This window comes from Euleptes europaea, chromosome 11 (genome assembly GCF_029931775.1).
Source record: "Euleptes europaea isolate rEulEur1 chromosome 11, rEulEur1.hap1, whole genome shotgun sequence".
Lineage (NCBI taxonomy): Eukaryota > Metazoa > Chordata > Lepidosauria > Squamata > Sphaerodactylidae > Euleptes > Euleptes europaea.
This window is the reverse complement of record NC_079322.1, coordinates 26,541,728-26,569,264: the sequence shown is the minus strand read 5'-3', so window position 1 is coordinate 26,569,264 and position 27,537 is coordinate 26,541,728. Positions and strand designations below refer to the sequence as shown.

General features: G+C 42.8%; 1 protein-coding gene across 1 annotated transcript; it reads right to left on the bottom strand.

The window, feature by feature from the left end:
* Positions 1 to 27,537, bottom strand: SUSD5 (sushi domain containing 5). The gene is made up of 5 exons (XM_056857805.1): positions 27,441 to 27,537; positions 19,342 to 19,519; positions 13,028 to 13,146; positions 8,572 to 8,760; positions 1 to 1,300 (listed from the first exon to the last, which is right to left on the bottom strand). The coding sequence occupies exons 1-5, from the start codon at positions 27,532 to 27,534 to the stop codon at positions 219 to 221; spliced, it is 1,662 nt and encodes a 553-aa protein (XP_056713783.1). The 5' UTR covers positions 27,535 to 27,537; the 3' UTR covers positions 1 to 218.

The window sequence follows — 27,537 nt, the reverse complement described above, 5'->3', positions numbered from 1 at the left end:
TTTAAATCAGCCCTGAAATCTTCAAGAAATGGGAGGGTTGAAAAAAGAGATACCTAAATCAACCCCAATATCAATATATTATGCTGTGATTTCAAATAGTTGCAAGCCCTGCTGAACCACACACAGGTTTTCACTTTATTGTTTTTTGAACTGGTGGACATCAGCGGGCATTTGTCATTCAGTTTTCCCCTTTCTTCCCAGTAATGTAGACTGCTAGATTAGACTCTCTGCATTTCAATCTGTTGTAGCTGGTGCCCAGGATGATCCTTCCCGTTCAGTTTATAAACAGAGGTCTTCTGTTGCCTTTTCCTAAAGCACCACACTGCAAAAATAGCAGCCAGCAGTAGCAAGCAAAGCACAGTCACCCCGATGGCTATCATGGCGCCTTTGTCTGAGCTGGAGCACTCTGTCCCCACACAGGGTTCTAAAGTGGTCAGGAGCCTTCCTCCTAGTCCGTAGCTAAGAATGTCTCGCTCAATTAAATCATCAGCTGACGGCTCAGTAAAGACATTTTGAGAAGGCACAGTTGTAACTGCTTGCGTAGGCAAGGTTGTCGTTTCTTCTTCCTCTGGCGACGGGATATGGTCGATGAGACCAAGCACCGTAGAAGTCTCCAGCGTGGCCGAGATCAAGCTAGTGACTGTGGCTACTGATGCCAATTCCTGAGTGACAAATCCCATAGGTGTGGTCGGGATGTACCTGATGACGTCCTCAGAGCCGTTGCTAATACTTACATTCTCTGGAGCACTTGTTGGAGTTAGTGCTATTGGCATTCCTTTGATTCCATCAGCATTATGTGTCAGTGATGGAACAGCCCCAATCGGTATGAAATCCTTTTCCAGGCTGCTGCTGCCTGCTTTCCCAATGCCGACGTGGTTCGGTTGGTTACTGGTAATGTCATCTTCCATCCCCATGGATCCGTCAGTTTTATCCCCCTCCTCCTCTGCCTCCCCTTCTTCCACTGCTTCTTGAGTAACAGGGTAACCATCTAGCCAAGATTCATCTGTATTAGAATTTGTACTTTTTGTTGCTCCTGTACCATTGTTCACAAGTATAGGTCCAATGTGGAAATCTTCATCATCATATATCAATTTGGAGCCCTGCTCATTATATATAGTTTTCACTCCAATGTGGTTGCCACCCTCAGCAAGCTGTGTCTTGGTACCATCAACTATGGTTTTCTCTGGTTTGTGATCCTTCTCCTCTGTCTCTTTTGCATTATTTTCCTCCTGTTCCTCAATAGGCATAGATAGGTCATCAGGAAAATTATCCTCATAATCAATATGACCCTCAGTTTCATCTGAAAGAGAAAACATAATAAGTCCACAAAAATAATTTTAGGCATTTAAAGTATCCAATGACAGTTATGAGCTAGTGTAGCATAGTGGCTGAGAAGCTGAGCTGTCAGCTGCTGCCAGGAACTCTCTAGCCAGCCTTAGGCAAGTCACCATCATTTTCCCTGTGCAATATGGGGAAGACAATACTGACCCAGCTTAGATATAACGGGTTGGATCCAACCAGCTTCTCTGTTAGAGAAAAAGAAAGGCGGTACCCTCTGACCATCCAAAAGGCCCATGATGGAGTCCAGAGGATGTACAAAAGCCATTTGGAACAAAAGCTACAACAGGGAAGGGGATTGGGTTAAATTAAGTGAAAACTGCTGGCAGGATCCAACCCAATGTATGTGAAGGGCCTAGAACATTTTGAATATATTGCATATTTAAATATTATTCTAGATATTGTTGTGTTGTAGATAAAAGACAATATTAAACAGTTCTGTGATTAAACTAAAACAATCTATTTATTGATAAATACAATTTATTTACAAGAGCCAGGCATAGTCTTTTCTTTACATTGTAAGCAGACCAATACTTGTCTATATGCCCAGCTCCATTTGGAGAGTGGTCTACTCCACAGTTCCTTCAGATCCTTATAGCAACCTGGCTGAAACTTAAAGCAGTTTGTCTCTGTTGTCTTACAGTTTGGTAGCAGTAGTAAAATTGTCATAAATCAACTGCCGAAACAGCAGCATATATAATAAATACACTAAGTACATGCATACTATATAATATTAGACTCTTAAGCAACCAAATCAACACTCTGTAATGTTATAGACAAAATTACACTTAAAAAGGAATTTTGCATAATTCTGTTTATATACTACAGTGACATGTATCCAAGAAAACAGATGTAGTGGACAGATGTAGGTGAGCTAAGGTTTCCAGCTCCAGGTTGGGAAATATCTGGAGATTTTGGGGGCGGAGCCTGAGGAGGACAGGGTTTGGAGAGGGGCGGGACTTCAATGCCATAGAGTCCAATTGCCAAAGCAGCCATTTTCTTCTTGTGAACTGATCTCTATCGGCTGGAGGTCAGTTGTAATAGCGGGAGATCTCCAGCCACCACCTGGAGGTTGGCAACCCTAAGGTGAGCCCTGGACTCAAATCCTCATTCCGGCATGAAACTCACCTTCGGCCATTCTCTCTCTCTCTCTCAGCCTAAAACTACCTCGCAGGGCTATTGTGAGGATAAAATGGAGAATGTGCTCTGCTGTTAGCTGCTGGGAAGAATAAAAATATGATAGATATTCCAGTTGCAGCGTATCATACTTTGGGGAACAGAGTTCATAATGGGTTTTGCAGCGGTGATTATAGATTGGAATAACCCAGGACAGGATTGTTACAGTAGCCTTTTATGCAACGTTAACCCGAAATACTCTAAGCAGCTCACCAAGCTTCTTATATTCTGAAACAAAGAAAACATTTTCAGCTAAATGCCCATTTTCGTTCCATTCTGAATTCCGTGAGGCTTGTTCTGTTTTACCTGTCTTGGTTGCGCGGTGCCTACCCTCCTTTCCCCACCCACCCCTAAAGAAGACAGAAAGTTCTGCCAGAAATAACTTCTCAGAGGTCTGATACTTCTCAGGGAAAACACTGAAATGTTGACAAGGAAATTCTGAAATACTCTCCTAGCCTCAGACTTTAGCTATTCAGCAGCCCTATGCATAGTAATAGGCAGGGAGACAAATGCAAAGGAACTCTTCTGAAAATTATTATTATGTCTGAAAGTCTATTCACTGTACCATTTTGGTACGGTTATTTTTACTTTTCTTAGAAGCAACGGTTGGTATCAGGATGTGGCTTTATAAGGTCAGTTCTTAGCTGGCATATGTTGCTTCGGCTCCACTGAGGCCAAAAGCTACACCAATTTGAAGGTCTGGCCTACTATTTTTGAAGCCACAGCCTTGCCGAGTAAAGGACAGAAAATAGGACTAAAATTGCTTTTCATAATCACGTAAATACAATCAAAAGGGCTATTAGGCCACCCTCTAAGTCAGGAGCGGTTTGGTCAGCCCTCCATAACAAGGCATCTGCTCTGGGAAGCTGAGGAAGATGCTCGTCCTTCTCAAAATCACTTCGGTATTACTGTTTTTCAAAAAATCGAGGGTAGGCCTATTTCGACCATATTTAATCTGGGATATAATTCAGTAACTATCAGTGGTCTCCCATTCTTTATTCCGAATAATTAGGGTTGCCAGGTCCCTCTTCGCCACCGGCGGGAGATTTTGGGGGCGGAGCCTGAGGAGGGCGGGGTTTGGGGAGGGGAGGGACTTCAATGCCATAGAGTCCAATTGCCAAAGCAGACATTTTCTCCAGGGGAACTGATCTGTATCGGCTGGAGATCAGTTGTAATAGCAGAAGATATCCAGATACTACCTGGAGGTTGGCAACCCTAATCAGTAGGGTTGGCAACCCTAATCAGTAGTCTCCCCTTTCTGGGCATGTCAGAAAGGGCCACGAGAACCAAACACTGACGCAGCCCTTCCTGCCCTCCCTCTCATGATCTGCCTAAGTTCACAAGATAAGAGTAATTGAGTATTGCTTTTCACACATGAAAATGAGAGCTTCATCATAAAGGAGGCTCAATAAACACACATGAGAGAATGACATGGCCACATCCGTGAACGTGTCATTCATGTCTTGCCCTCATATTATCCCTTGTTATCTGTGCAATGCATAAAGGCTGCTCTTTACATGTTCTCTTAACTTTTTGTGTTCCCTTTTATCGTCATCCTTCTGACAGAGGTGTTCTGCTGCCGCCTAATATAGACATGTCCTCTATTCCCTCTTGTTTATCCAGAAACCACTCGCAGAACCTGTATTCGTGCTTCACAGCTTGTGATGCATGAGGCATTTGGCTTGAGAGACAGCACTCTGGAAATAACACAGTGTCCAAGCAACTAAAGAGGCGTTTTTTTTTTTTTTTTGGCAGTGTCAGGAACACAAGTACCCAGAGCATCAATGAGAACTGAAAACATCAGAGAATAATCTCACAAGTCATAGGCGGTGTAATCCACTTCAGATCTGTCAACTACTATCAAGCTAAATTTGTGCCGACTGATTTTTGCACAATACGCACTTGAGCATAGAGTGAAGTACTAGGGCAATCCACACCTTTTTTCAAAAACATCTCTGATTTGTGATCATCCTCTCTGTGTTTGTTTTTTTCATCAAACATTGAAGATTAATATTTCCGGGGCCTCCTCTCGTTCCCTATCTGCCACCATGCCCACGTGCCCCTTCCTCTACACCCACCTATGTTCTTGTCCTGCTTGCTTGTGAGTCCTACTACTGCCTGAGCTCCCAGCCACAAGCACCACACATGCACCCGTTCTGCAGTGGTGCTTGGCAGAACATGTGACTGCGGGTTGTAGCAGGACTTGCAAGGCAGGAGGAAAGTTGTGCCAACAGAGGAGTGGCATGTGGACAGGCTAGGGTTGCCAGGTCTCCTGCCATGACAGGAGACATCCCACTGGTTACCCCTGTTTCCTGCAGCCACTCCATCAGCCAGCAGGAGACAAATGAATTTAAAAAATTGCTGTTGGCACAACAGCCTGATATAACTTCTGGGAAAACCCAGACGTTATGTCATGATTCTCTAGGAATCAGCAGAAACTCTATGCTAAAACCTATGGTTTGTGGTGATTCCTACAGAGGTTTGACATCACTTCCAGTAGTGACATCGCTTCCTCAGAAGTGACATAATGACAGCACAATGATGGCACCTCCCATTTCCCCGCCCCCATCTCCCTGGGGTAGGTTGCGGAGGTAACCAGAAAAAAACCCACATGAAAAAAGCCCACAAGAAAATTGCTCACAAAAAAACCCCCACGGTCATAAATGCACACAAGATAAAAGCCCACACGGAAAAAAGCCCACACAGAAAAAAGCCCACATGGAAAAAAGCCCACACAGAAAAAAGCCCACACGGAAAGAACCCCACACAGAAAGATCCCCACATGGGGAAAAGCCCACACATAAAAATACTCACATTTGAATACTTAATATTATTTGTTTGTTTTGTTTTTAAAAAATTACAGCCATAACATAATTTTTACAACCCATAACATAACTTTCACAACTATTAACATTAATAATTACTTAATAAAAAATAACTAGATCAGAAAGAACCATATTTTATTATTTCCAAATAATGAAAAACATTATTTGTAATGGTATGATAATACCTGATAATGATTCATTTTTTATTCTTACATCTCACATTAATTTTATTCATACTTCTGTAAAAGTCTCTTATTTGTTATTTAACTATATACTTTATTCCTTTACAGTGATTATTTGACATGAAATTAAAGCCATTTCACTGTTTTAATATCCCTGCCAATTCTTTCATTTGACATGAAAATGAAGCTATTTCACTATTTTTATATCTCTGCCAGCTGTTGAAAACAAACCCGGAATGAATGGGGACCCCCTGGATTAAATGAGGGACCAACATTCAATAATGAATCGAGTAAATAATAATTCAGATATAAATCTTTACTGCAAATTAGCCAATCTCCTTAAGTAAGTAAGTTTATCTTCCACCTCATACTCCTGCACAGAAGTGGCAACCATGTCATGTAGTGCCTCGTATCTTCTCTTTTTCATCTCTGGGCGACCTGCTTGTGCATTAGCCAATGTTAATTTGTGGCAAGCCAGGTCCCTCTGCAGTCCATCAAATAGAAACCACACACTGGGATGACTGCAGTGGAACAGGGAATTAAGAGCGTTGTGAAATCCTTCACAACAGTTGGTAGTTTTTGGTGACCGTTCAAGGGCTGCATCATCATGATTCCATATTCTTATAGGAAACTGAGGATCTCTACCTGCTGCACCCTCGATATATGTAGAAAAGAAGTACGTGAGCACCTCATTGTAGCTGTCTTCATCTGGAAATGTGGCAGCAAGCTTTTCAAAAACACTTCTTACATCATCTATTGGGACAAAGGCTAATGCAGCAAGAGACATCAGTGTAATTTTTATGTTCATATTAGTTTCATATTCAGTCTTCAAGCCAACGTTGTTGATTTTCCTAATGAGACTCTGACACAGATGAAAATAACACCCTTTGACCTCAGCATGTGGAAAGGCAATCTTCACTGCATTCATATAAGCCTTCTCAAAATCGACTAAAACCTTTTGAGGTGCCAGATTTGGAATCAATAGCTTCATTATTTGAAAATTCAATTATAGGTGTCTGTGTTCTTTTTTTGGAGTAAAATGTAAATACATGGCGGATATGAATTACCCACCTTGCCATGCCACATGTACAGTTGGTAAAACATTTGGCACTTTATCAAATGTGCCATCTCCATAGATGGTATCTTTGTTCAATTCGAGCATAAGATCTCTATCACCTAAAACCAGAATTCTGTCTGTATTCTCCACACCTGAATCGTGAAGTATGAGTTGACTGTACTTTTCAGGGATGTCAAAATTTATGGTTTTGGGGTTAGGCAAATTACCATTTGTTCTGTGATAGAGAAGACTTCTTGCGAGGGATGATTGTCTGGGCATATGGGACAATATATCATTATTTAACGCTGACAACCCATTTCCCATCACATTGCGAGGAGTAGCACTTACTGCTCCCATATCTTCCCTCATTTTGCTTCTGGCAATGTTTGCTGCTGCTTTTTGAGGACAGGAATCATGACAATGCTCTATTGGTTCTTGAACTATGTTACCATCTTTTGTTTTTATAATTGAATGGCACTTTATAGAGCGATTCTGTTTGCATCTCCAAGTCACCACTCCATTGACAGTGCGAAAAGCGAGATACTCAAACCCCAAGTAAATCATAACTTCATTGTTCTTCTGGCTTCTTGAAGACTCCACTGTTTGCACTACAAAAATAAAAAATAAAACTCATAATGTACATTTAAAAAAATACTTTGAGTATTTTTCCGTGTGGGCTTCTTTCTGTGTGGGCTTTTTCCTGTGTGGGCTTTTTTCCGTGTGGGCTTTTTTCCATGTGGGCTTCTTTCTGTGTGGGCTTTCTTCCGTGTGGGCTTTTTTCTGTGTGGGCTTTTTTCCATGTGGGCTTTTTTCTTGTGTGCATTTATGACCGTGGCTTTTTTTCTGTGGGCAATTTTCTTGTGGGCTTTTTTCATAGAACCGGTGGCGGCAGCTCTGTTCTTCCTCATATCACTATAATTCAGTTGCTTCTGCACTATCAACTTAGGCTAGCTTAAATGTCAACAGTTTTTAAAAAGTTTCAACAACAATCTTAACAACTACATAGGACTGACTGTACTAGACTGTCTTCACAGGATTGAAGCTTGAAGTGCAGCCTTAAAACGGCAGGCCTTTGTCCTTCCTGTTGCTGTCCAGTCCTTAAAGAAGGCACAGGAGTCTGCACAAACTTCAGATGTTTAGAAATCCTCCTAGATATTATTTCTGCATGCTCAGGATTGCAACACACAGGCCACTGAAGAACTGGAAGGCACTGCAGCTCTCTGTTAGAGCACATGCTTTACCAGTTCCCTGCTTCCATCCTGGTTTGTCCCATTGAAAGAAATGCAGTCAGACCAGGAGAGATCCAGAGAGTTATACCTTTCTGAGTTATACCTGAGACACCAAAGAGTTATACCTTTCTGAGTAGACAGCAGTGGGACAAATGGTCTGACTCTGTATAAGGCAATTGTTTATGCCTTATCAATTGTCTTAGTTCAAGTAGCCTGGAACACTTTTTTTTGTTCTGTTTCTGTTCACTTTCCAATGATACTTTTAATAATATTTATTATTCTATTTTTTAATCCTGCCCTTCCTCCAAGAAGCTCAAGGCATCACAAATAGACCCCCTTCCCCATTTTACCTTCACAAAAATCTTGTGAGTTCGTTTAGGCTGAGAGACTGGCCTAAGGTCACAGTAATCTTCATGGCAAAGTGGATTCAGACATTAATTAATATTAGTTAATACAGGTACAGGTTAATTGTTCAGATACTGTTTCAGAAAAAAATAAGTTTGGTCCAGTTTTTTGTTTTGTTTTGTTTTTTGGTTTTGATTCCATTTGTACATCAATAGCATGATTATAGGCCATATGGTTGGTCATGTGTACATATTGAGTGCTGTGAGGGTTTTTAAAATAAAGAACTGAACTGACCAGAAGAGTTACTAGCAGTACAAGAAGGAAAAAGTTTCTATGTGCAGTAAATGCATAAAGAGACATACTGGATTACTTAAGGACAATCCAAGACACTGAGATATAGGCTTAGTCAATAGTCTTACCTTTGACACAGGCCTGGACTTGACCAAACCATTCTCCGCAGGTGTGACAAAGCAGAGTGAAAGCAGCGTCTTTGTTGCTCATGACATATCCTTGGACACAGATGTAGTGCAGTTCATCTCCCATTTCAAACCCAGTGTGACCATAGAGAACTGTGTGAGGGAACGATGGAGGATCCCCACATGGTCGGCCTGAGGGGTGAGGGGAAGTAAACAATCTAGTGTTAGAAAAGTCTGGTTAGGCTGTAGGGTTGGGATATGATGTCTGAGATGGTGTGATATTAGGAGATGAACCCATGAAAGTGATTTATTATATTTATTTGGTTATTTAAAGTTTCAGCCTGCCTTTCCCAAAAAAAGCCTCATAATAAGAAAGCCAATAGGCATAAAGGTAACATGTTGCTAAAAAAACGTGTCGCAAGCACAAACAATGTTATACAAAGAACCTGCAGTGAAAATCAGAGGCAACAACAGTTCATAATTCCAAAGAAAGTCCTCCAACGAAGGAACATTTTGCACATTTTCCTAAGTGCCAGCCTGGATGGTACTTTCCTGATCATTTCTGAAAGCTTGTTCCAAAGAACTGAGACCGCAACCAAAGGCTGTGACCAGGCAGATAACTGAGTGAGCCTCTCTAACCATGAGCCAACCATGGTGTAGTGGTCAAATGCTGTAGACTCTAATCTGGAGAACGAGGTTCCACTCCCCACTCCTCTACCTGAAGCCTGCTGGGTGACCTTGGGCTAGTTAAAGTTCTCTCCGAACCCTATCTGCCCCACCTACCTCACAAGGATCCTGTTGTGGGGAGGGGGAAGGCAAGGCAATTGTAAGCCACTTTGAGACTCCTTACGGTAGAGAAAAAGCGGGGTATTAAAAAAGCTCCTTCTAACAGACAGAATGAGGAACAAAAATGGTTGAGAACAGCATTACTGCTGCATGGTGGGTATGTGGAACTGGAGTCCACAAAGGGCTTTTGTCCACGGATGCGTAATAACGAAAGCTGACACCAGAGCTGGGATAATCAAAAGGGCCAACTTTATTTTTATTGTTCAAGAGGGATCTGCAGTGCACACAACCAAAACATCCCCAATAACTGACTGCAGTGCGGGCCATTGCGGGGCTGCTGAAGAGTCAGGCCTCCTCTTGTTTTTTGCATCCCCGTTCTTAGGGCCAGACCCACCCTGGCTCTGAGCTCTGAGCCGTCACGTGTGGTACGGCTCCTGCTCTTCCTTGCCAATCCTTTTTAGTGCTCGAGGGAGGTGTGCCACGTCCAATCCACCCTAGCCGCAAGGTCTGTAGGTAAAGGATAACGGCACCCCTCAAGGAGTTCCTGTCCCAGGTCCCTGCCAGGCACCGAGGCCCCAGTCCTGGTCTGAGGGTTACTCCATCATCTTCCAAACTGATGCCTCAGGGTGCTCACCGGAGTTGTTTTGTTCGACTTCCAAAGTGGGAGGGTATGCCCGACCCAGTCAATAATATCCCTTCCCTTGGCTCCACCCCTCATCGTACGTCAGGCCTGACGATGCCCAGCGCTTGGCTCTCATTCTCGTGACCGCAGCCAAAATTCGCCCAGCCCCTTACTTCTTCGAAGGTGGGCTGGGGCGGTCTAAAGGAAGTAAGTGACATTTTAAATTTAATCCAGAAGCATGGTGGGTATGTGGGACTGGAGTCCACAAAGGGCTTTAAAGGAAGTAAGTGACATTTTAAATTTAATCCAGAAGCCTACATGCAACCAGTGCAGCTGTTTCAACACAAGAATAGCAGCATGTCCCAGTCACAGACAGGTGGCCATGTTTTTTACTAAACAAAGTTTCTGAGTTATCTATAAAAGCTGTCCCACTAAGAGTGGGTGACAGTAGCCCAACCTCAAGATTACACCAGCATGAATTGGCATGGCCACGCCAGCTGAGACTAGAAGAGGTGACTGTTTAAGATCAAGATATAATTGACAAATGGCACTTTGAGCAACAGAGTGGCACTTGTTGTGATCCAGCGTGGTGTAGTGGTTAATAACAGTGGTTAGGAGCGGTGGACTCTGATCTGGAGAACCGGGTTTGATTCCCCACTCCTCCACATGAGCGGCAGACGTTAATCTGGTGAACTAGATTTGTTTCTCCACTCCTACACATGAAGCCAGCTGGGTGACCCTGGGCTAGTCACAGTTCTCTCTGAACTCTCTCAGCCCTACGTACCTCACAAGGTGTCTGTTGTGAGGAGGGGAAGGGAAGGTGATTGGAAGCCGGTTTGATTCTCCCTTAAACGGTAGAGAAAGTTGGCATATAAAAACCATCCTTGCAGGTCTGGCTCTCTGCATACCTTCTCCTAACATCATCAGAGCAATCAGATATGAGTACCAATCACCTGTGGGGGGGGGGGGGGAGCCGAGAGGAAGGAATTGAGTCCCCTTCCACTTTCCCTCAAACCCAACAAGAGACTAGGACTGTCTAGTTTAGTTTGGCTCAAAGAGGACAGCACTGACTGGCTGTTCAATAGGCATCCTTGCAGCCTGCTGCTACACTTGTGTGTGTGCATTAAGTGACCTCAAGTTGCTTCTGACTCCTGGCAACCATATGAATCAATGTCCTCCAAAACGTCCTATCGTTAACAGCCTGGCTCAGATGCTCAGATCTTGGAAAATGAGGGTCGTGCCTTCCATTGTAGAGTCAATCCATCTCCTGTTGGGTCTTCCTCTTTTCCTGCAGCCTTCAGGTTTGTCTGGCATTGTTGTCTTTTCCAGTGACTCTTGTCTTCTAATGTGACCAACGTACGACAGCCTCAGTTTAATCATTTTAGCTCTTGGGACAGTTCAGGCTTTATTTGATCTAGAACCCACTTGTGGGTTTTTTTTGGCAGTCCACGGTATCCATAACACTCTCCTCCAACACCACATTTCAAAGGAATCTACTTTCTTCCTGTCAGCTTTCTTCATTGTCCAGCTTTCACACCCATACACTTGAGGACCTGATTATTCTGGCTAGCATGTGAACCTGCCTTTTCTCTGATCCTACTTGAGAAAACAGAGCAAAATTCCAAAAACCAAGTGGTGTTTGCACATGTTGCTCCTCACTTGCATAGTCTGCTTGAATGCACAGTATAACATGGAGAAGAAGGAAACGCACAAACTCACAAAACACTGCACAGCAGAAGCTGCACAACTCACACAACTTGGTCATTCGCATCAGCAGTTCAGTATGAGAGAGAGAGAGATGTAACTGCTGTGGCATTCTATTAAATTGTACGGTACTCTAAAATGGCAGACATATTTCTACCATATATGTATATACTAAAATGACTTGTGGGCAGTGTGGACTACCCTGAAACATCTGCCATAGTCTCTGCAAAATTCAGCCAAGAGAACCTTTAGAGGGAAGTCAGAGTTTTGTGGTGGGTAATCCTATCATTAAGAATTTGGACAGATCTACACCATTTTAATTTTTCCCCCAATGGATGAGAGGAGCTTTTGCAGAGTTGGGGGAGCAGTCGATGCTGAGAGAGATAAAAACCTGAAGTGCATGAAACATAATCTTAGTCCAAACAGTTAAAGTGCAGTGGGTAAACCACAGACATCAGAATGTCTGTATCACTCTGAAATGTATGGCTGGTTGGAATGGCTTCATTCATTCGTTGAAATGACTTCACCAGGTACTTGGAAATTCCCTGTCAGCTAAATTAAAGGCTGGGAGAGGGGCAGAAAGGCAGGCACAGTGCTGAAGACATGGAAAGCCTTAGAAGAAATGGAAAAGTCTTAAGACCAAAAAGCCCAAATGTTATTCAGGACAAGTGTTCAGTTCTGGAAGAAGAAGAAGAGGAGTAGGAGTAGTTGGTTTTTATATGCCGACTTTCTCTACCACTTAAGGGAGACTCAAACTGGCTTACAATCACCTTCCCCTCCCCTCCCCCCAATAGACACCCTGAAGTAGGTGGGGCTGAGAGAGCTCTAAGAGAACTGTGACTAGCCCAAGGTCACCCAGCTGGCTTCATGTGTAGGAGTGGGGAAACCAACCCAGTTCACCAGATTAGCATCAGCCGCTCATGTGGAGGAATGGGGAATCAAACCCAGTTCTCCAGATCAGAGTCCACCGCTCCAAACCACCGCTCTTAACCACTACACCACGCTGGCTCTCTGTAGGGGTTTACATTGGCATCGATGGGCCTCAAATGCTTCCCCCCCCCTTTGCTGTTGAAGGAAATATTAAATTACCAAATCCATCATCTTTGATAGCGAATTTGTGCCAGAGTTTTTGCGTGGATGCTGCAATGTCACCGAGAATGCCTCTGCATTTAATAGGGGCAATGAATCCACAATGAACAATTGTCACTGTCAGGATACAACCCATACCATTTCAACCAGGCAGTAAATTATTTCTACCCTAACACTATAAGGCTTTTTGAAAGAAAAAAACAAAATCTTTGCTCCTGCATGCCGCAGCAATTATTTCAGTTTCACATCAGTGCTGACCTTTGTCCTTCACACAAAGAGCATCATATCTGCCACTTGGAGAAGGATCCATTTCAATTTGGACATCAATAACTTTCACACTCTGTGCCTTGCTGCCTGTCCTGTTGCACACTGTTGTCCTAAAGGAAGAAGACACAAGAGATGATCAGAAGTTGTGCAACACGTGGTAACACGTGGTGAGCACTTAGTCATTAAGCTGTAATTGTATATTTGTAGAATATAGAATATTTTTTTTAATAAGAGTTGAGTCCTTCCTGTCAATTTTGCCAGCTATATAGCTTACAGCAAAGGTGTTCTTTCCTACCAACCTCCAGATACTAGCTGGAGATCTCCTGCTATTACAATTGATCTCCAGCCAATAGAGATCAGTTTCTTTGGAGAAAATGGCCACTTTGGCAATTGGATTCTATGGCATTGAAGTCCCTCTCCTTCCCAAACCCCGCCCTCCTCAGGCTCCGCCCATAAAATCTCCAGGTATTTCCCAACCTGGAGCTGGCAACCCTACTCATCAAAGGCCCTACAACTCTCAATGGCAGCTTTTTAGGAGGTACAGGGGGCTTTAAAAAAGGTAAAGGTCCCCTGTGCAAGCACTGGGTCATTCCTGACCCATGGGGTGACGTCACATCCCGACGTTTCCTAGGCAGACTATGTTTACGGGGTGGTTTGCCAGTGCCTTCCCCAGTCACCTTTCCTTTACCCTCAGCAAGCTGGGCACTCATTTTACCGACCTCAGAAGGATGGAAGGCCGAGTCAACCATGAGCCGGCTACCTGAAACCAACTTCAGTTGGGATCAAACTCAGGTTATGAGCAGAGCTTGGACTGCTGTACTGCAGCTTACCACTCTGCGCCACGGGGCTGTTGGGGACTTTCAAGCAGTGTGAAAAGCTCGATTCCAGGAGTGTGGCTCTTAAGGTCCAACCCAATGAGTTATAATAGGGTTGCCAGATCCCCCCGGCCACCAGTGGGGGATGGGGGCTATTATTCTAAATTTAATCCATGTTTGTCAAGGCTTGTCAGTCATAATTCTACATAAATTCTTTATCAGGATCAGATCTTTACATACAGTAATCGTAACCCAACACAGACGTAAGCATGTTATCTTGAGGACTGAGATCTCATGGAGAAATGAAGTTGCTTGTGTGAACCAGTCCCTACAAGGAATATTCCAATGACAGATCATATTAAAAATTCTGTTAGACTTGGATATAATCCAGAAGAAAATGAAATATATGGTATTCATGAACAGAAGTCTATTTCAGAATCCATAGGTGACATTTTAACCATATCAGACTGCCTTTTCAATCAATTTTGGAGGGAAATGAAGATATTCATTCTTGTTAAGTCAGCACCCACTTGGATATTTCAGCACCGTTTATTCAGTATAACTGCTGAAATATCTTCATGTCACACCTAACACAGGTCTTTTCTTTCTTTCTTTCTTTCTTTCTTTCTTTCTTTCTTTCTTTCTTTCTTTCTTTCCTTCCTTCCTTCCTTCCTTCCTTCCTTCCTTCCTTCCTTCCTTCCTTCCTTTCTTTCTTTCTTTCTTTCTTTCTTTCTTTCTTTCTTTCTTTCTTTCTTTCTTTCTTTCTTTCTTTCTTTCTTTCTTTCTTTCTTTCTTGTTGTGAGGTGATAGAAATCCCAAAGCCTGCTTGGATGCCCAAGCCATGGAAACAATTCAGGAAATCATTAATCAAGCTAGGAAAAGTCCCTTCTCTATAGTAGCTCTACGTAGTCACTATTGCCATCTTCATATTTCTGTTGGTTTTGAAGCAGTTGAAAGAAAATTAAAAAGTAATCCCTTCTTTTTGAAAATTAAAGGTGAATTTACCCAATAAAAGTAGAAGTTCCAATGATATCAGCAAATGTGTGTGTATGTGTAAAGTGCTGTCAAGTCGCAGTCGACTTATGGCGACCCCTTTTTTTGGGTTTTCAAGGCAAGAGACTAACAGAGGTGGTTTGCCAGTGCCTTCCTCAGCACAGCAATCCTATAATTCCTTGGTGGTCTCCCATCCAAATACTAACCAGGCCAACCCTGCTTAGCTTCTGAGATCTGACGAGATCAGGCTAGTCTGGGCCATCCAGGTCAGCAAATATAACATAATAAATCCTGGATTTACAGATAGTTCAGCCCTATGATCTGCTTGGATTGTGATGGCTATGGGATCAGACCACCCTATGTGACAAAGGAAATGGTAATGTCTTTAATGTGTCTTAACTGCTATAGGTGATGTAGTAACAGAATTTATCATTTAGACCTTTTATGCATGGCTGTTTCCCTCGCAGTCACCCCAAAATCTCCAGGTATTTCCCAACCCGGAGCTGGCAACCCTACCTTTGAACTGTGAAACCCTGGCTTCACCTTTCATCTGAGCAGTTTTACTTTCATTAAGGTCTTCTAAACAGTGTGATACTGTCGATTCATAAACACATTATACTATTTAAGTGTATTTTAATGTAGATTAGACTTTTTTTAAAGTCTTTTTGTAAGAGGAATTATACCAAGATCACCATCCTTCCTTATATCTAAACTTTAGGGTTGCCAGGTTCCTCTTCGCAACTGGTGGGAGGTTTTGGGGCAGAGCCTGAGGAGGGCAGGGTTTGGGGAGGGGAGGGACTTCAATGCCATAGAGTCCAATTGCCAAAGCAGCCATTTTTCTCCAGGTGAACTCATCTCTATCGGCTGAAGATCAGTTGTAATAGCAGAAGATCTCCAGCTAATACCTGGAGATTGGCAACCCTACTACACTTGTTGGTGTGTTGTCCTTTTATTGAATATGGCTTACATGTATTTTAAGCACCGTAGGATTTTGCCAAGTGGGTGACACTTTAAACATACTGCAAAAATAAATGAGTCTGAAAGAACACCTTTGAAATGTATACATGGAACAAAATTACTTTGCATATTGGGTTGATGCATAGTAGCCAAGCGTTTTGTCTTTCAGTGGAAGGGAAACATGTCAGCCAAGTGAAAATTCTCAGGGTACTGTTGGAATGGCTTCCTCCCCTTCAAAATCACTGTATTTTCTTTTGAAGTATGATCAGACTTTGAAACACCTTCCTTTTACTTCATTTTTAACATCTAGCAGCAGAATTCATAAAGCAGCTGGCTGACTGAAGCAAATAGGGCTTCCTTGGCCTGTTGAACATTCCTTCCTTTTATCCCTTAGAAGCTCCTTGATCAATTGATCTTGAGCAGCTTATATCTAGTGTTGGAGGGATATAAGGATTGAAACAAATCTTGCCACTGACAATGTAGCCTTGGGGTCCCTATCGTTAGTAAAAAAGGCATTATGTCAGTCACAGAGGCATTGGATTTGTATATTAAAAGGGGGGAAATATAGTGCGACCGAAGTTCCTCGTAAAGGCGGCATTCCAAAAGGGCATGGGCTAATGAGTCAATAGAGCCAGAAAAGCAAGGGCAGATCCTGTCTGAGTATGATATATTCAGAATTCTGCCCTGCATTACCATAGAAGGGTTAGCATTCAATCTAGCCAAGCAAAAAGCTCTACAGAGATGAGGAGTTGTCAGATAATATGTATAGGCAGGCAGACCACGTGGAGGGGGTATTCCGAAGAACTGGGATGAACAGACGCGACGAGCACGAAAAGTAGTGCTGTTATAATCGAGCTCTTTAATGCGCTTTTTAATTTTGGTAAAAGCTTCATATCCTGCGAGAAGCCCAACAACGACAATTTCTCATCTAAGATTTTTTGCCATGAGGATTTAAAAGGGTCATGCTTCAGAGAAGCTAGGAACCCCTCAGTGCTAAAGCACAGTTTAAGGTGTAGTTTAAAGGCGGCCAACCACGCCCTAGCTTCAAGTGACATTTGGCCAAACTCGGAACGAAGAGTAACGCCAGCAACACATCGAGGGGCATTTAGGAGTTTTCGTAAGAACTGAAGCAGTGGACGATCTATAGATTCATTGATGACTGTTATCCAGATGGCAACCCCAAAGAGCTGCTGAACATTCAGCCAAATTACTACAATTGTGGAAGGGAGGTCTGGGTTTGTATTTAAATAGTATGGCTGTTCCGTCTTTAGCTGCAGGGGCTTGAAGCAGTCTTCCAACTCCTTGGGAGAAAGGCTAACAAGAAGTAGGGTCTCCTCATCCAAAGAGTTCTGAAGTCGATACAGCTGGGACCAGGATCACAATTACCTCAGAAGCATACTGCTCATGTGAACCGGTTGAAGGAGCAAGGCTTTCTGCTCAGCCTAGGGCTGAAACAGTCTAAAGCGTAGGGTTGCCAGGTCCCTCTTGGCAACTGGCGGGAGGTTTTAGGGGTGGAGCCTGAAGAGGGCGAGGTTTGGGGAGGGAAGGGACTTCAATGCCATAGAGTCCAATTGCCAAAGCGGCCATTTTCTCCAGGTGTACTGATCTCTATCCGCTGGAGATAAGCTGTAATAGCAGATCTCCAGCTAGTACCCGGAGGTTGGCAACCCTACTAAAGAGGGAGACATCCCACCCTGGGCTTCATATGGCCAGTGTTTGATTGCTACCCAGTCCTGCAAAGCCCTATACGCACTTAGGCAGTGATCTGGCTAAGTACCTGGAATACAAGATGCTAGCCTGGCACTTTTTCAGCGTTGAACTGCCTCCTTGTGGGCTTGCCGTCTCTGTTGCTCCTGCTGGGTGGGGGGAGAACCTGGGGGACTGGTGGTCTGGAATCTGGTGATATGTGTTAGGGTGTTAGCTAACCTGGAGTCTGGCATGCTGAGGCTTCAGGGGCAGGTCTGACAGATGCTTCAGAATCGAGGGGCCTGGAAGGGGTTCAGTGAACAACATCGCTGTTTAGGTTCACACGTGAAGCCTTATACTGAATCAGTATTGGTCCATTGAAATCAGTATTCTCCCTTGGTCCATTGATATCAGTATTGTCTATTCAGACCAGCAGTGGCTCTCCAGGGTCTCAGGTGGAGGTCTTTCACATCACCTACTTGCCTAGTCCTTTAACTGGAGATGGCAGGGATTGAACCTGGGACCTTCTACATGCCAAGCAGATGCTCTACCACTGAGCCAATGGTGGTGGATGTCTCCTGAGATTCTTGATCACCCCCCATTGCGATCCCTGGTTTGTCCTGGTCATTGTCGGATGAGGAGTCTGTTCCTGGGTCTGGGTCTCTCTGACTCATTGGGACTCCTGATAGTAGCTTTGTATTTACATACGGCTATTCCTAAGTGATCCAACTGTTTTACCCATAGGCTGCTTTCACACAACCTTTTTGCACTATTCAATTGTCCTTTTCCCTCACTCAGCTGCAAGTGAAATTGGAGCATGGGTTCCACACAGCACATAAGAGATTATATATATCCCATAAAAATAACCCCCCATGGACAATATCCTACTATATGTCTACTATATCCTCCCAGCAAAGGTCCTACTTCATCTTGTAATTTTTCTTTTGTTCCATTTTCCCCTGTTCCATTTTTCTCCTGTCTGGAGGTGATGTAGCTAGTGGGGGCAGAAGGGAACAGGGCTTGCAAACTAAGAGAGCATCTCAGAGGTCTCTGAAACATCATAGGATATATTAGAAAGCAACTCAAATGGGTAGAGACAATGCATTGCTGCTTATGACCAAGCTAGGCTCTGCATCAAATTATAATCAAGATGGCAGGACTGTTTTATCATGGGCGAGTCCATTAACTGGTCTGGGTTCAGCTTAGGGTTGCCAGGTCCCTATTCACCACCGGTGGGAAGTTTTGGGGTGGAGCCTGAGGAGGGCAGGGTTTGAGGAGGGGAGGGACTTCAGTGCCATAGAGTCCAATTGCCAAAGCGGCCATTTTCCCCAGGTGAACTGATCTCTATCAGCTGGAGATCAGTTGTAATAGCAGGAGATCTCCAGCTAGTACTTGGAGGTTTTGTAATCAAATAAAACCTTGTGCTAAGATATGGTTATAAAAAAGCAAAACAAGCACTGATGGCTAACTAATAATCTTATTGAATCATGAAATTTACAAAGCACAATAAGGCAACAATATTTGCACATACAAAGATGACTAACGTCCCAAATGATTACAATCGCTCAAAGTTCTTAATTTCCAACAAAAGTACTGAAGCAATGTCAGCCAATTGTGTGCTTTGGGTGCAGGGATGTCTACCTGAGCGAAATCTTCTTAGGAAGAGACGCCCATTCTTTCATGATTTCATGATTCAATAAGATTATTAGTTAGCTATCAGTGCTTGTTTTGCTTTTTTTTAGTACCTGGAGGTTGACAACCCTAGTTCAGCTGCAAAATTATATATTTATAATGCTTTAATTATAATATGACACAGAGCTCAGATGCTTTTTTCATTCTTTCTTTTCTTCTTACCCAATGGTGCCATCAGCCAGCCAGCCTCTCGTACACACAGCAAAGGAACAAAACCAGATGGCTCTCCTCAGTTCTTCTGCACTGGCTAAATGAGCTCCTACAGCAGCACATGATTGCCGAGCCATGGCTAAGTCCATACTTTGAGAACCATTCCTGGGTCCAAGGGCAAGCAGTTTACCTGCAAGGCAAGGTACACACAATTAAAAAATGTGCAACGATCTTGTAAGTCATTGTAAGTTATTCAGAGAACTAATTGTGTCTTCTGATAGGCTTAGATGATATCTTTAGAAGGGTAGGTGTGTTAGATTATAACCCTAACCTTTTAGAGTTTTTTGAAAGTGTCATTAAGCATGTGGACAGGAACTAGCCTGTGGACATTGTGTATTTGGATTTCCCAAAGGCTTTTGACAAAGTCCCCTAGCAAAGACTGCTAAGCAAACTTCATAGTCATGGGATAAGAGGACAAGTCCTCTTAAGGATTGAGAGCTGGCTGAAAAATATGAAGCAGAGAGTAGGAATCAATGGTCAGTTCTCACAATGGAGGGATGTGAACCTTGAGGTCCCTTGGGGATCTGTGTTGGGACCTGGGCTTTTCAACTTGTTTATAAATGATCTGGAGTTGGGGTGAACAGTGAGGTGGCCAGGTTTGCAGATGACACCAAATTATTTAGGGTGGTTAAAACAAAATCGGACTGTGATTGAGTTTAGGCCATCCCCAACATGCAGGTTTTTCCTCCTCAATCTTGCCAGTGGCTTCAGCCAAATCCAGGCTGCAGTTGGAAGAGGAGCATTATGACAAAGGGACATCTCATGATCAGAAGTGTTACATTGCTTATCTGGAACTGCTAGTTCACCATAAAAAAGGTAAAGGTCCCCTGTGTAGGCACCGGGTCATTCCTGACCCATGGGGTGACGTCACATCCCAACGTTTACTTTGTTTTACAGGGTGGTTTGCCAGTGCCTTCCCCAGTCATCTTCCCTTTATCCCCAGCAAGCTGGGTACTCATTTTACCGACCTCGGAAGGATGGAAGGCTGAGTCAACCTAGAGCCGGCTACCTGAAACCAACTTCCGTCGGGATCGAACTCAGGTTGTGAGCAGAGCTTGGACTGCAGTACTGCAGCTTACCACTCTGCGCCGCAGGGCTCCTTTTTTAGTTCACTATACCAGACTACAATTTCCAGGAGCTGGGATTGGGCAAAACAATATTTGAAAGACCATCTCCTCCTGTATGTCCCTGTGCACGAACTGCGGTCATCAGGTAGCCATCTGTTGGCCATCCCACCACTTAGGGTGGCCTGTCTGGCACTGACCTTTTCTATTGTGGCTCCAGCTCTGTGGAATGGGCTCCCTGAAGAGGTGAGAAGAACCCCCTCCCTGGAGATCTTCAGGAGGCGCTGCAAGATCTGCTTATTTGCCAGGGCTTTTGAGAGTGTTTGAACGACAGGCATCTTTTAAGGGGGGAGGGAGAGATTTGATGTTTGCTATTTTAATTTGGTTCTTACTTTAATGATACTGTTCATGTACAGTGTCACACTGAGACCAATTATTTTTTTTAAAGGCACTATTTAAATAACCCGTAAGGAAATTAGTATTTTTTAATCTTAATTGACTGGGAAAGAAATTTGGCAGCTGCCAATGTAATATACGCCCCTGCTAAAAGAGCCCTCAGATTATCCAGTTCAGATTCCTAAATAAAAGGCTTTATCCATCTGTCTCTAGCCTTGCGGAGCAAGTCACAGCTAAACAAGGAATGCTGAAGAGTGTCTATTTGGCCAGAACCACATTGACGTACTCTCTCACAGTACGGTACCCTATTTAAACGACCTATTAATTCCCCTGATGGGATGGCATTCAGTCTAGCCAACATAAATAATTGTCTGTATCGCAAGATTATCAGAAAATCAAAGTACATTGGGAGGGATTGCGGCAAGTTTAGACCTAGGTGTAGAGGTGAGCACACCCTATGTGGTCTTATTGTAGTACTTCCAGAATCCAGTTTGGTTCTAACTAAACATGTTTTAAGCTATTATTGTAAGCCACCTTGAACTATGAGGAAAAGTGAGATATAAATGTTTTAATTAATGATAATGATAATGGTAATGATGGTAATAATACTAATGATGATGATAATAATTATGATGATGATAACTTTAACAATTAGATTTGTATCCTGCCCTCTATCCCGGCCAAGGCCAGGCACAGGGCGAGTAACAACAGAATGTATCATAAACAGCAATACATATAAATAATTAAAATCAACAGTCTAAGATTAAACAATTTAAAACAAAGACAGATGGTGCTCAAAAAATTTTCATGGACACAGGATCTCAGCTGACTCAGTGACACAGCCAGCCACTCTCACTCAGATGGTAACCGGTCAGGGGGAGAGAGATAAGTAGTAGTAGTAGTAGTAGTAGTAGTAGTAGTAGTAGTAGTAGTAGTAGTAGTAGTATTAATTGCCCTGACCTGGATAGCCCAAGCTAGCCTGATCTCATCAGATCTCAAAAGCTAAGCAGGGTGGACCCTGGCAAGTAGCTGGGTGGGAGACCCCTGAGAAATACCAGGGGTGTGACGCAGAGGCAGGCAATGGCAAACCACCTCTGAACATCTCTTGCCATGAAAACCCCACCAGGAGTCGCCATATGTCAGATGTGACTTGATGGCAAAATAACAACAACCACAGCAATAATAATAATAAATTAGTAAACAGGTAAAACAATATGTTACCACACAATAATGTGCCAGAACTAGATTAAGTGTGCCAGTCGACTTAATCCCTTTTCCAGCCCCAGGAGGTGGCCTGGCAGTGCAGTAAGGTGAATTCTGTCCCCTAGCTGTGTAGATTGGCAGGGCCAGATCCTTTCCCTTACACACAGAAAGACTGGAATATCTTTTAATCTCTTGGATCCGTATCGTGGCAAAAATAGTCTATACCAGAATCTTAGCATCAAAATTTAATTCGTTTTATTCGTTTCAGCAGTGCAGTTACATGCCATTTATAGTATCACACTAATTACAACATTGAAAAAAATTGGAATAAGTTTCGAAGACTGGGCACTTTTTGTTAAAAATGGGAGCACGCAAATCCCCCTGAACAGAGATAAGTTAATAAACCCCATTCACGTCTGGCATTTCACTATAAATCTTCTAAGATAGCAGAGAGTGTGGCCTTACAGTTTGATTTTGTATTTAATTTTTTCCCAGTAACTCATTAGTAATCTCTAGTAACTCAAATAATCCATACAATAGATCTGTAAAGCCGGAGACTTGCCCTTAGAGAAGCCATTAGTCTGACTTCCCCCAGTCCAAAATCATTAACAAACTCACATTGTGCTTATAAAAATCCTAAATCACTCCAAAACATAAATCTCAGAATTGTACACGCTGGGGACTGCAGGAAGAGGAGGAAAACTGTGGAAATCTCATTCCCAAATCTTCCCTCCAGAATTTTCTAAGCTCTAAACTGGCGCAGGCTGACTTCTCCTCCCCCATGTCTCTTTTCAGTAACTGACACTCAACTGCTCTGGGCATTATCTTTCCTGGAGAATATATACTCATCAGTATGGTTTTTGAGAATTCCCCCCCCCTTCTGTAGGTTAAGTTACAAAATCATGTTTTTCTGCTACCGCGACAGGGAATTATCCCAAGTAGATAGAGAACCCTGCCTGGTTGGTGGAGCTTTGTTGATCCATAGGGTTGCCAGGTGCCTCTTTGCCACCGGCGGGAGGTTTGGGGGGCAGCGTCTGGGGTTTGGGGAGGGACTTCAATGCCATAGACTCCAATTGCCAAAGCGGCCATTTTCTCCAGGGGAACTGATCTCTATCAGCTGGAGATCAGTTGTAATAGCAGGAGATCTCCAGCTAGTACCTGGTGGTTTGCAACCCTATTGGCAACCCTATTGATCCATGTGGGGGCCAGCCAGTTTATGGTTAGATATTCCATGCTGGGAGCCTGCGAGGAATGGCCAAAGGGTGAAACCATCTAAATATCCCATCCCACAAAGTCTCCCAGTGCAGGTCTATCTAGGGTCTCAGGAGCTTGCTCCCCCCACCCCACACACACACTTTTTCTTTTAATTCAGCTCAGCTGCTCTCAACATTCATTGCCTTTAGAGCATATCTACTTCTCTTCGAGCCAGGCTCTCCCCCCCCCCTTTGTTAATTTACAAAGTGATATTTTTCTGCAACCCCAGAGAGACCCCCAAGTATGTAGAGAGCCCTACCTTGTCTGTGGGTGGCCCTGTTGTGCAGTTTCATGATCCACAGAAGGGCCAACCAGTTTACTATTAGATATAGAGAATTCACTTTAGGGGAGATCCTCTGGCCCTTACATACACCATCATGGACTTTTGGCTGTAACAGAAGAACACATCCTGTGGCTTCATCAGAAAAGAACATGTTCGGACTAAAAAGTTTGTAACTCTAACAAGGCATCTGGGCCTCCTTTTTAAGCTTACTCATTGTAACTAGGTGTATGTTGTTAAAGATCCATCCTAACGAATATATATCCCAAAGACTTTGAGAGATAATCAAGGCAGAAAAGAAGGGAAATATTAATAACTATTAAATAAAATATATCACAAATGTTTGGAAGCTTCTGTTTTATGTCTGTACATGGAGACAGACATGTAATACAACCCTAAGAGGAGTGACAAGTGGAGTTCCTCAGGGATCTGTTCTAGTCCCTGGGTTGTTCAACACCTTTGTAAATGATATGGGTGAAGGAATAGAGGGAATGCTCATTAAATTTGCAGATGATTCTAAATTTGAAAGGGGTAGCAAATACAGTAGAAGACAGAATCAAGGTACAGGATGATCTTGACAGGCTGGAAAACTGGGCTAAAACTAACAAAATGAAGTTCAATAGAGATAAATTTAAAGTTCTGAATTTAGGTAGGAAAAATCAAATGCATAATTATAGGATGGAGGAGACTTGTCTTGGCAGTAGTACATGCAAAAAGGATCTAGAGGTCTTAGTAGACCATACACTGAACATGAGTCAGCAGTGTGATGCAGTAGCTAAAAAGGCAAATGCGATTTTGGGCTGCATCAACAGAAGTATAGTGTCTATATTACATGAAGTGATGGTATCGCTTTACTCTGCTCTGGTTAGACCTCACCTAGAGTATTGTGTTCAGTTTTGGGCACCACTATTTAAGAAGGATGTTCACAAGCTAGCAAGTATCCATAGGAGGGCAATGAAGATGGTGAGGGGTAGGGAGACCAAGTCCTATGAAGAAAGGTTTAAGGAGCTGGGTATGTTTAACCTGGAAAAGAGATGACTGAAAGGTGATAAGATAGCCATCTTCAAGTCTTTGAAGGACTGTCATATAAAGGATGGAGCAGAGTTGTTTTCTGTTGCCCCACAAGAACCAACGGATTTAAATTAGATCAAAAGAGTTTTGGGCTAAACATTAGGAAGGTTCCTGACAAAGCAGTTCCTCAGTGGAACAGGCTTCCTTGGGAGGTGGTGGGCTCTCCTTCTTTGGAGGTTTTTAAGCAGAGGCTAGATGGCTATCTGATAGCAATGCTGATTCTGTGAATTTAGGTAGATCATGAGAGGGAGGGCAGGAAGGGATGAGTCAGTGCTCAGCTCTTGTGGCCCTTTCTTATTTGCTCATGGTAATACCAATTGCCACTTTGGGGTCAGGAAGGAATTTTCCTCCAGGTTAGATTGGCTCAGGGATCTTGGAGGTTTTTTGCCTTCCTTTGAGCATGAAGTAGGGGTCACTGGGGGAGTGGAGGTAGTTGTAAATTCCCTGCATTGTTCGGGGTTGGACTAGATGACCCTTGAGGTCCTTCCAACACTATTTTTCTACTCATATATTCCACTGAGTGCAACAGAACTTACTCCCTAGCAAGTGCGTTTAAGACTGCAGTTTTAGACAGAGTATTTACATATTACTGTGTCTCAGTGAAATTAATAGGACATAATAGAAGATCCCATTTATTCCACTGCAATTGTTCCCAGATAGAATCACTAAAAGAATCATTAAGCGTATTGACCTAGGAGTAACTTCCATTGATTTCAAGGAAATTCACTTCTCAGTAATAATATCAGAATTGCAGGGTCTCTTGTAAAGTATCAGAAATTGAAATTATAAAACTGCTAGAAAGATTCAAGTAGTGACATATACCAATTTATACTCTCACATCCATCTAAGAGGAAGTTCTAGAACCACTCATCCTAGAAGAGCAATAAAAACACTCATGATCCTGCCAAATACCCTTAACAAAGCAAAATATAATGTTCATTTTCTTTTATGCTATATTTTGATGGGAACTTTCTCATATGACTTATTCAGTTCCTTGGACAGCTGTTCTTAAAAAAAAAATAGATAAAACTTGTCTGCAATTGTATTTTTGCCCAAAGCATGAATTGAAGGGTAGAGGTGGGACTGAAGCTTTCTCACTGTAAAGGTAGTGGCATGTGGTTCCATAAAGCTGTAAAATGATAAAGATGCAGATTTTCATATCTAGCTATTATTTATCCTTTAGTTGTGCCTTCAGTACAAAGAAGATATCTGGTGTGTTTTGTTGGACTAACTGGTTGGCATAGGAGTAGGCAAGCTTTTGCGCTTCACAGAACTCTTCATTAGGGAGCATTTCACCAGCTAAAGAGTTTTAAGAACTTTGGAATCTTCTGCTGCATAAAATGAACTCTGTTGGAACCAATGAGGCCATCACATGCCATTTATGCAGGGACGTTTCCAGAAAAGGCATGCAAAATCGCATTTGCCATTTATGCAGGGGTGTTTCCTTTTGATTGTGCATGCCTTTTCCCGCCCTTCAGAGGTCTCCTTGCTCTTCTTGTTCATTTTGCCGATGTTTTTTAGATTCTGGCTAAAACAGCAGAAAAGGCATGCCTAATCAAAAGGAAGCCCCGAAGCAGTGGGCAGGGGTGACTGCTGGGAAACGTCCCTGCATAAATGGCCTCAGTCTCTGCTGAACAGCCTTTTATGTAGTAGACAATCCCTGATACAAGGTCATGATAGGAATGCGACACAGATGTTTTGGTGTGAAAAAGTCCGGACCCAGCAGTAAATGTTGATGTAGAGAATGCACTCCCCAAATATAGCACCAGCTTATATATTTGTTCTGAATTTCACTATGAAGTAGAATAAAATTTAAATTAAAATAAAGAATAAACACATATCCATTTGCATTGGAGGGCAACAGCAGATGCAAATGTGGAATTAAATAAGTTTCAAAGTTAAAGTGAATGAAATCTTTTGCCCAGTTTAATTATGCTCTGTCCCTATGAAACCCTTCCCGTCTCCCCCCTCCCCATACCACTCAGTCATCAGCAACAAAATCAAGTTGTTAGGCAGCTTGGATACACAAGTATTTAGACAATTATAAAGGGTTTGTATACGAGATATTCTAAGTCCATTTCAGTGTCTACCACACATCCATTAAACAGTTTTTGTCTCTTCTGTCCAGAGTTACATTCGAATCAGAGCAGAGACAGGAGACTGACATTTGCTTCATCAACATGTGTGCTTGTATATAAGGAAAAGGAGACTATTGATTCCTGTTTTGAAAGAAACCTCTCTTTAATTGGGAAAAATCCAGAATGGAGTCACCAGGGCTTTATTAAAGTTTTGAGAGGTGTTACCAAGAATACATAGTTCATTAAAAGGTTTACACAATTACATGTAAGTATTCTTTGAATTATGAGTGAACTTTTTTGTAGTTCCAAGAAACAGTACAACCCATTGATTTATTTTTTCTTTGCAAAAATACCCCTCTGCTTTCAAATCAGTTTGTAGAAATCTAGGTTGCTGAACTGTAGTTTGAGAAATATTTCAGGATGGGAGAAACCGCACTCTTTGTATTGCGGGTTTATGCTGTAACGCTGTGGATTTTGGATTTCCCCACATAGCATCGAGAAAGTCACTAACATAATTTTAGATTCCCCCCCCTTCAGTTGAGCTGCTCAGTCTGCATGAAACTTTGACTCCAACATTTCTGACCCTAAAGTAACCAAACATACATATTTCTTTAAAACTTCTTTTTTTCTATTATGCTGCATGATATACATAGTTCTGGGGATTCCACTAGCAGCAGCAACAACTAAAGATCAAGCAGAACTCACCATCAGCTTCCACAGAGCCGATATGGAGGAAGAAGAAAGCAAATCCCATGCACTGGATCAAGGTGACAGGCGACTTCTTACAGGCTGGATCCATGGA

Bases quoted from the DNA above. Each gene is read 5' to 3' on its own strand.
- SUSD5 (XM_056857805.1), bottom strand. From the start codon at position 27,534: ATGGATCCAGCCTGTAAGAAGTCGCCTGTCACCTTGATCCAGTGCATG. The intron at 19,520-27,440 runs GTGAGTTCTGCT...CTTGCCTTGCAG, and splicing joins CGGCTCTGTGGAAGCTGATG to GTAAACTGCTTGCCCTTGGA. The intron at 13,147-19,341 runs GTAAGAAGAAAA...TTCTTCCTTTAG, and splicing joins CTGGCTGATGGCACCATTGG to GACAACAGTGTGCAACAGGA.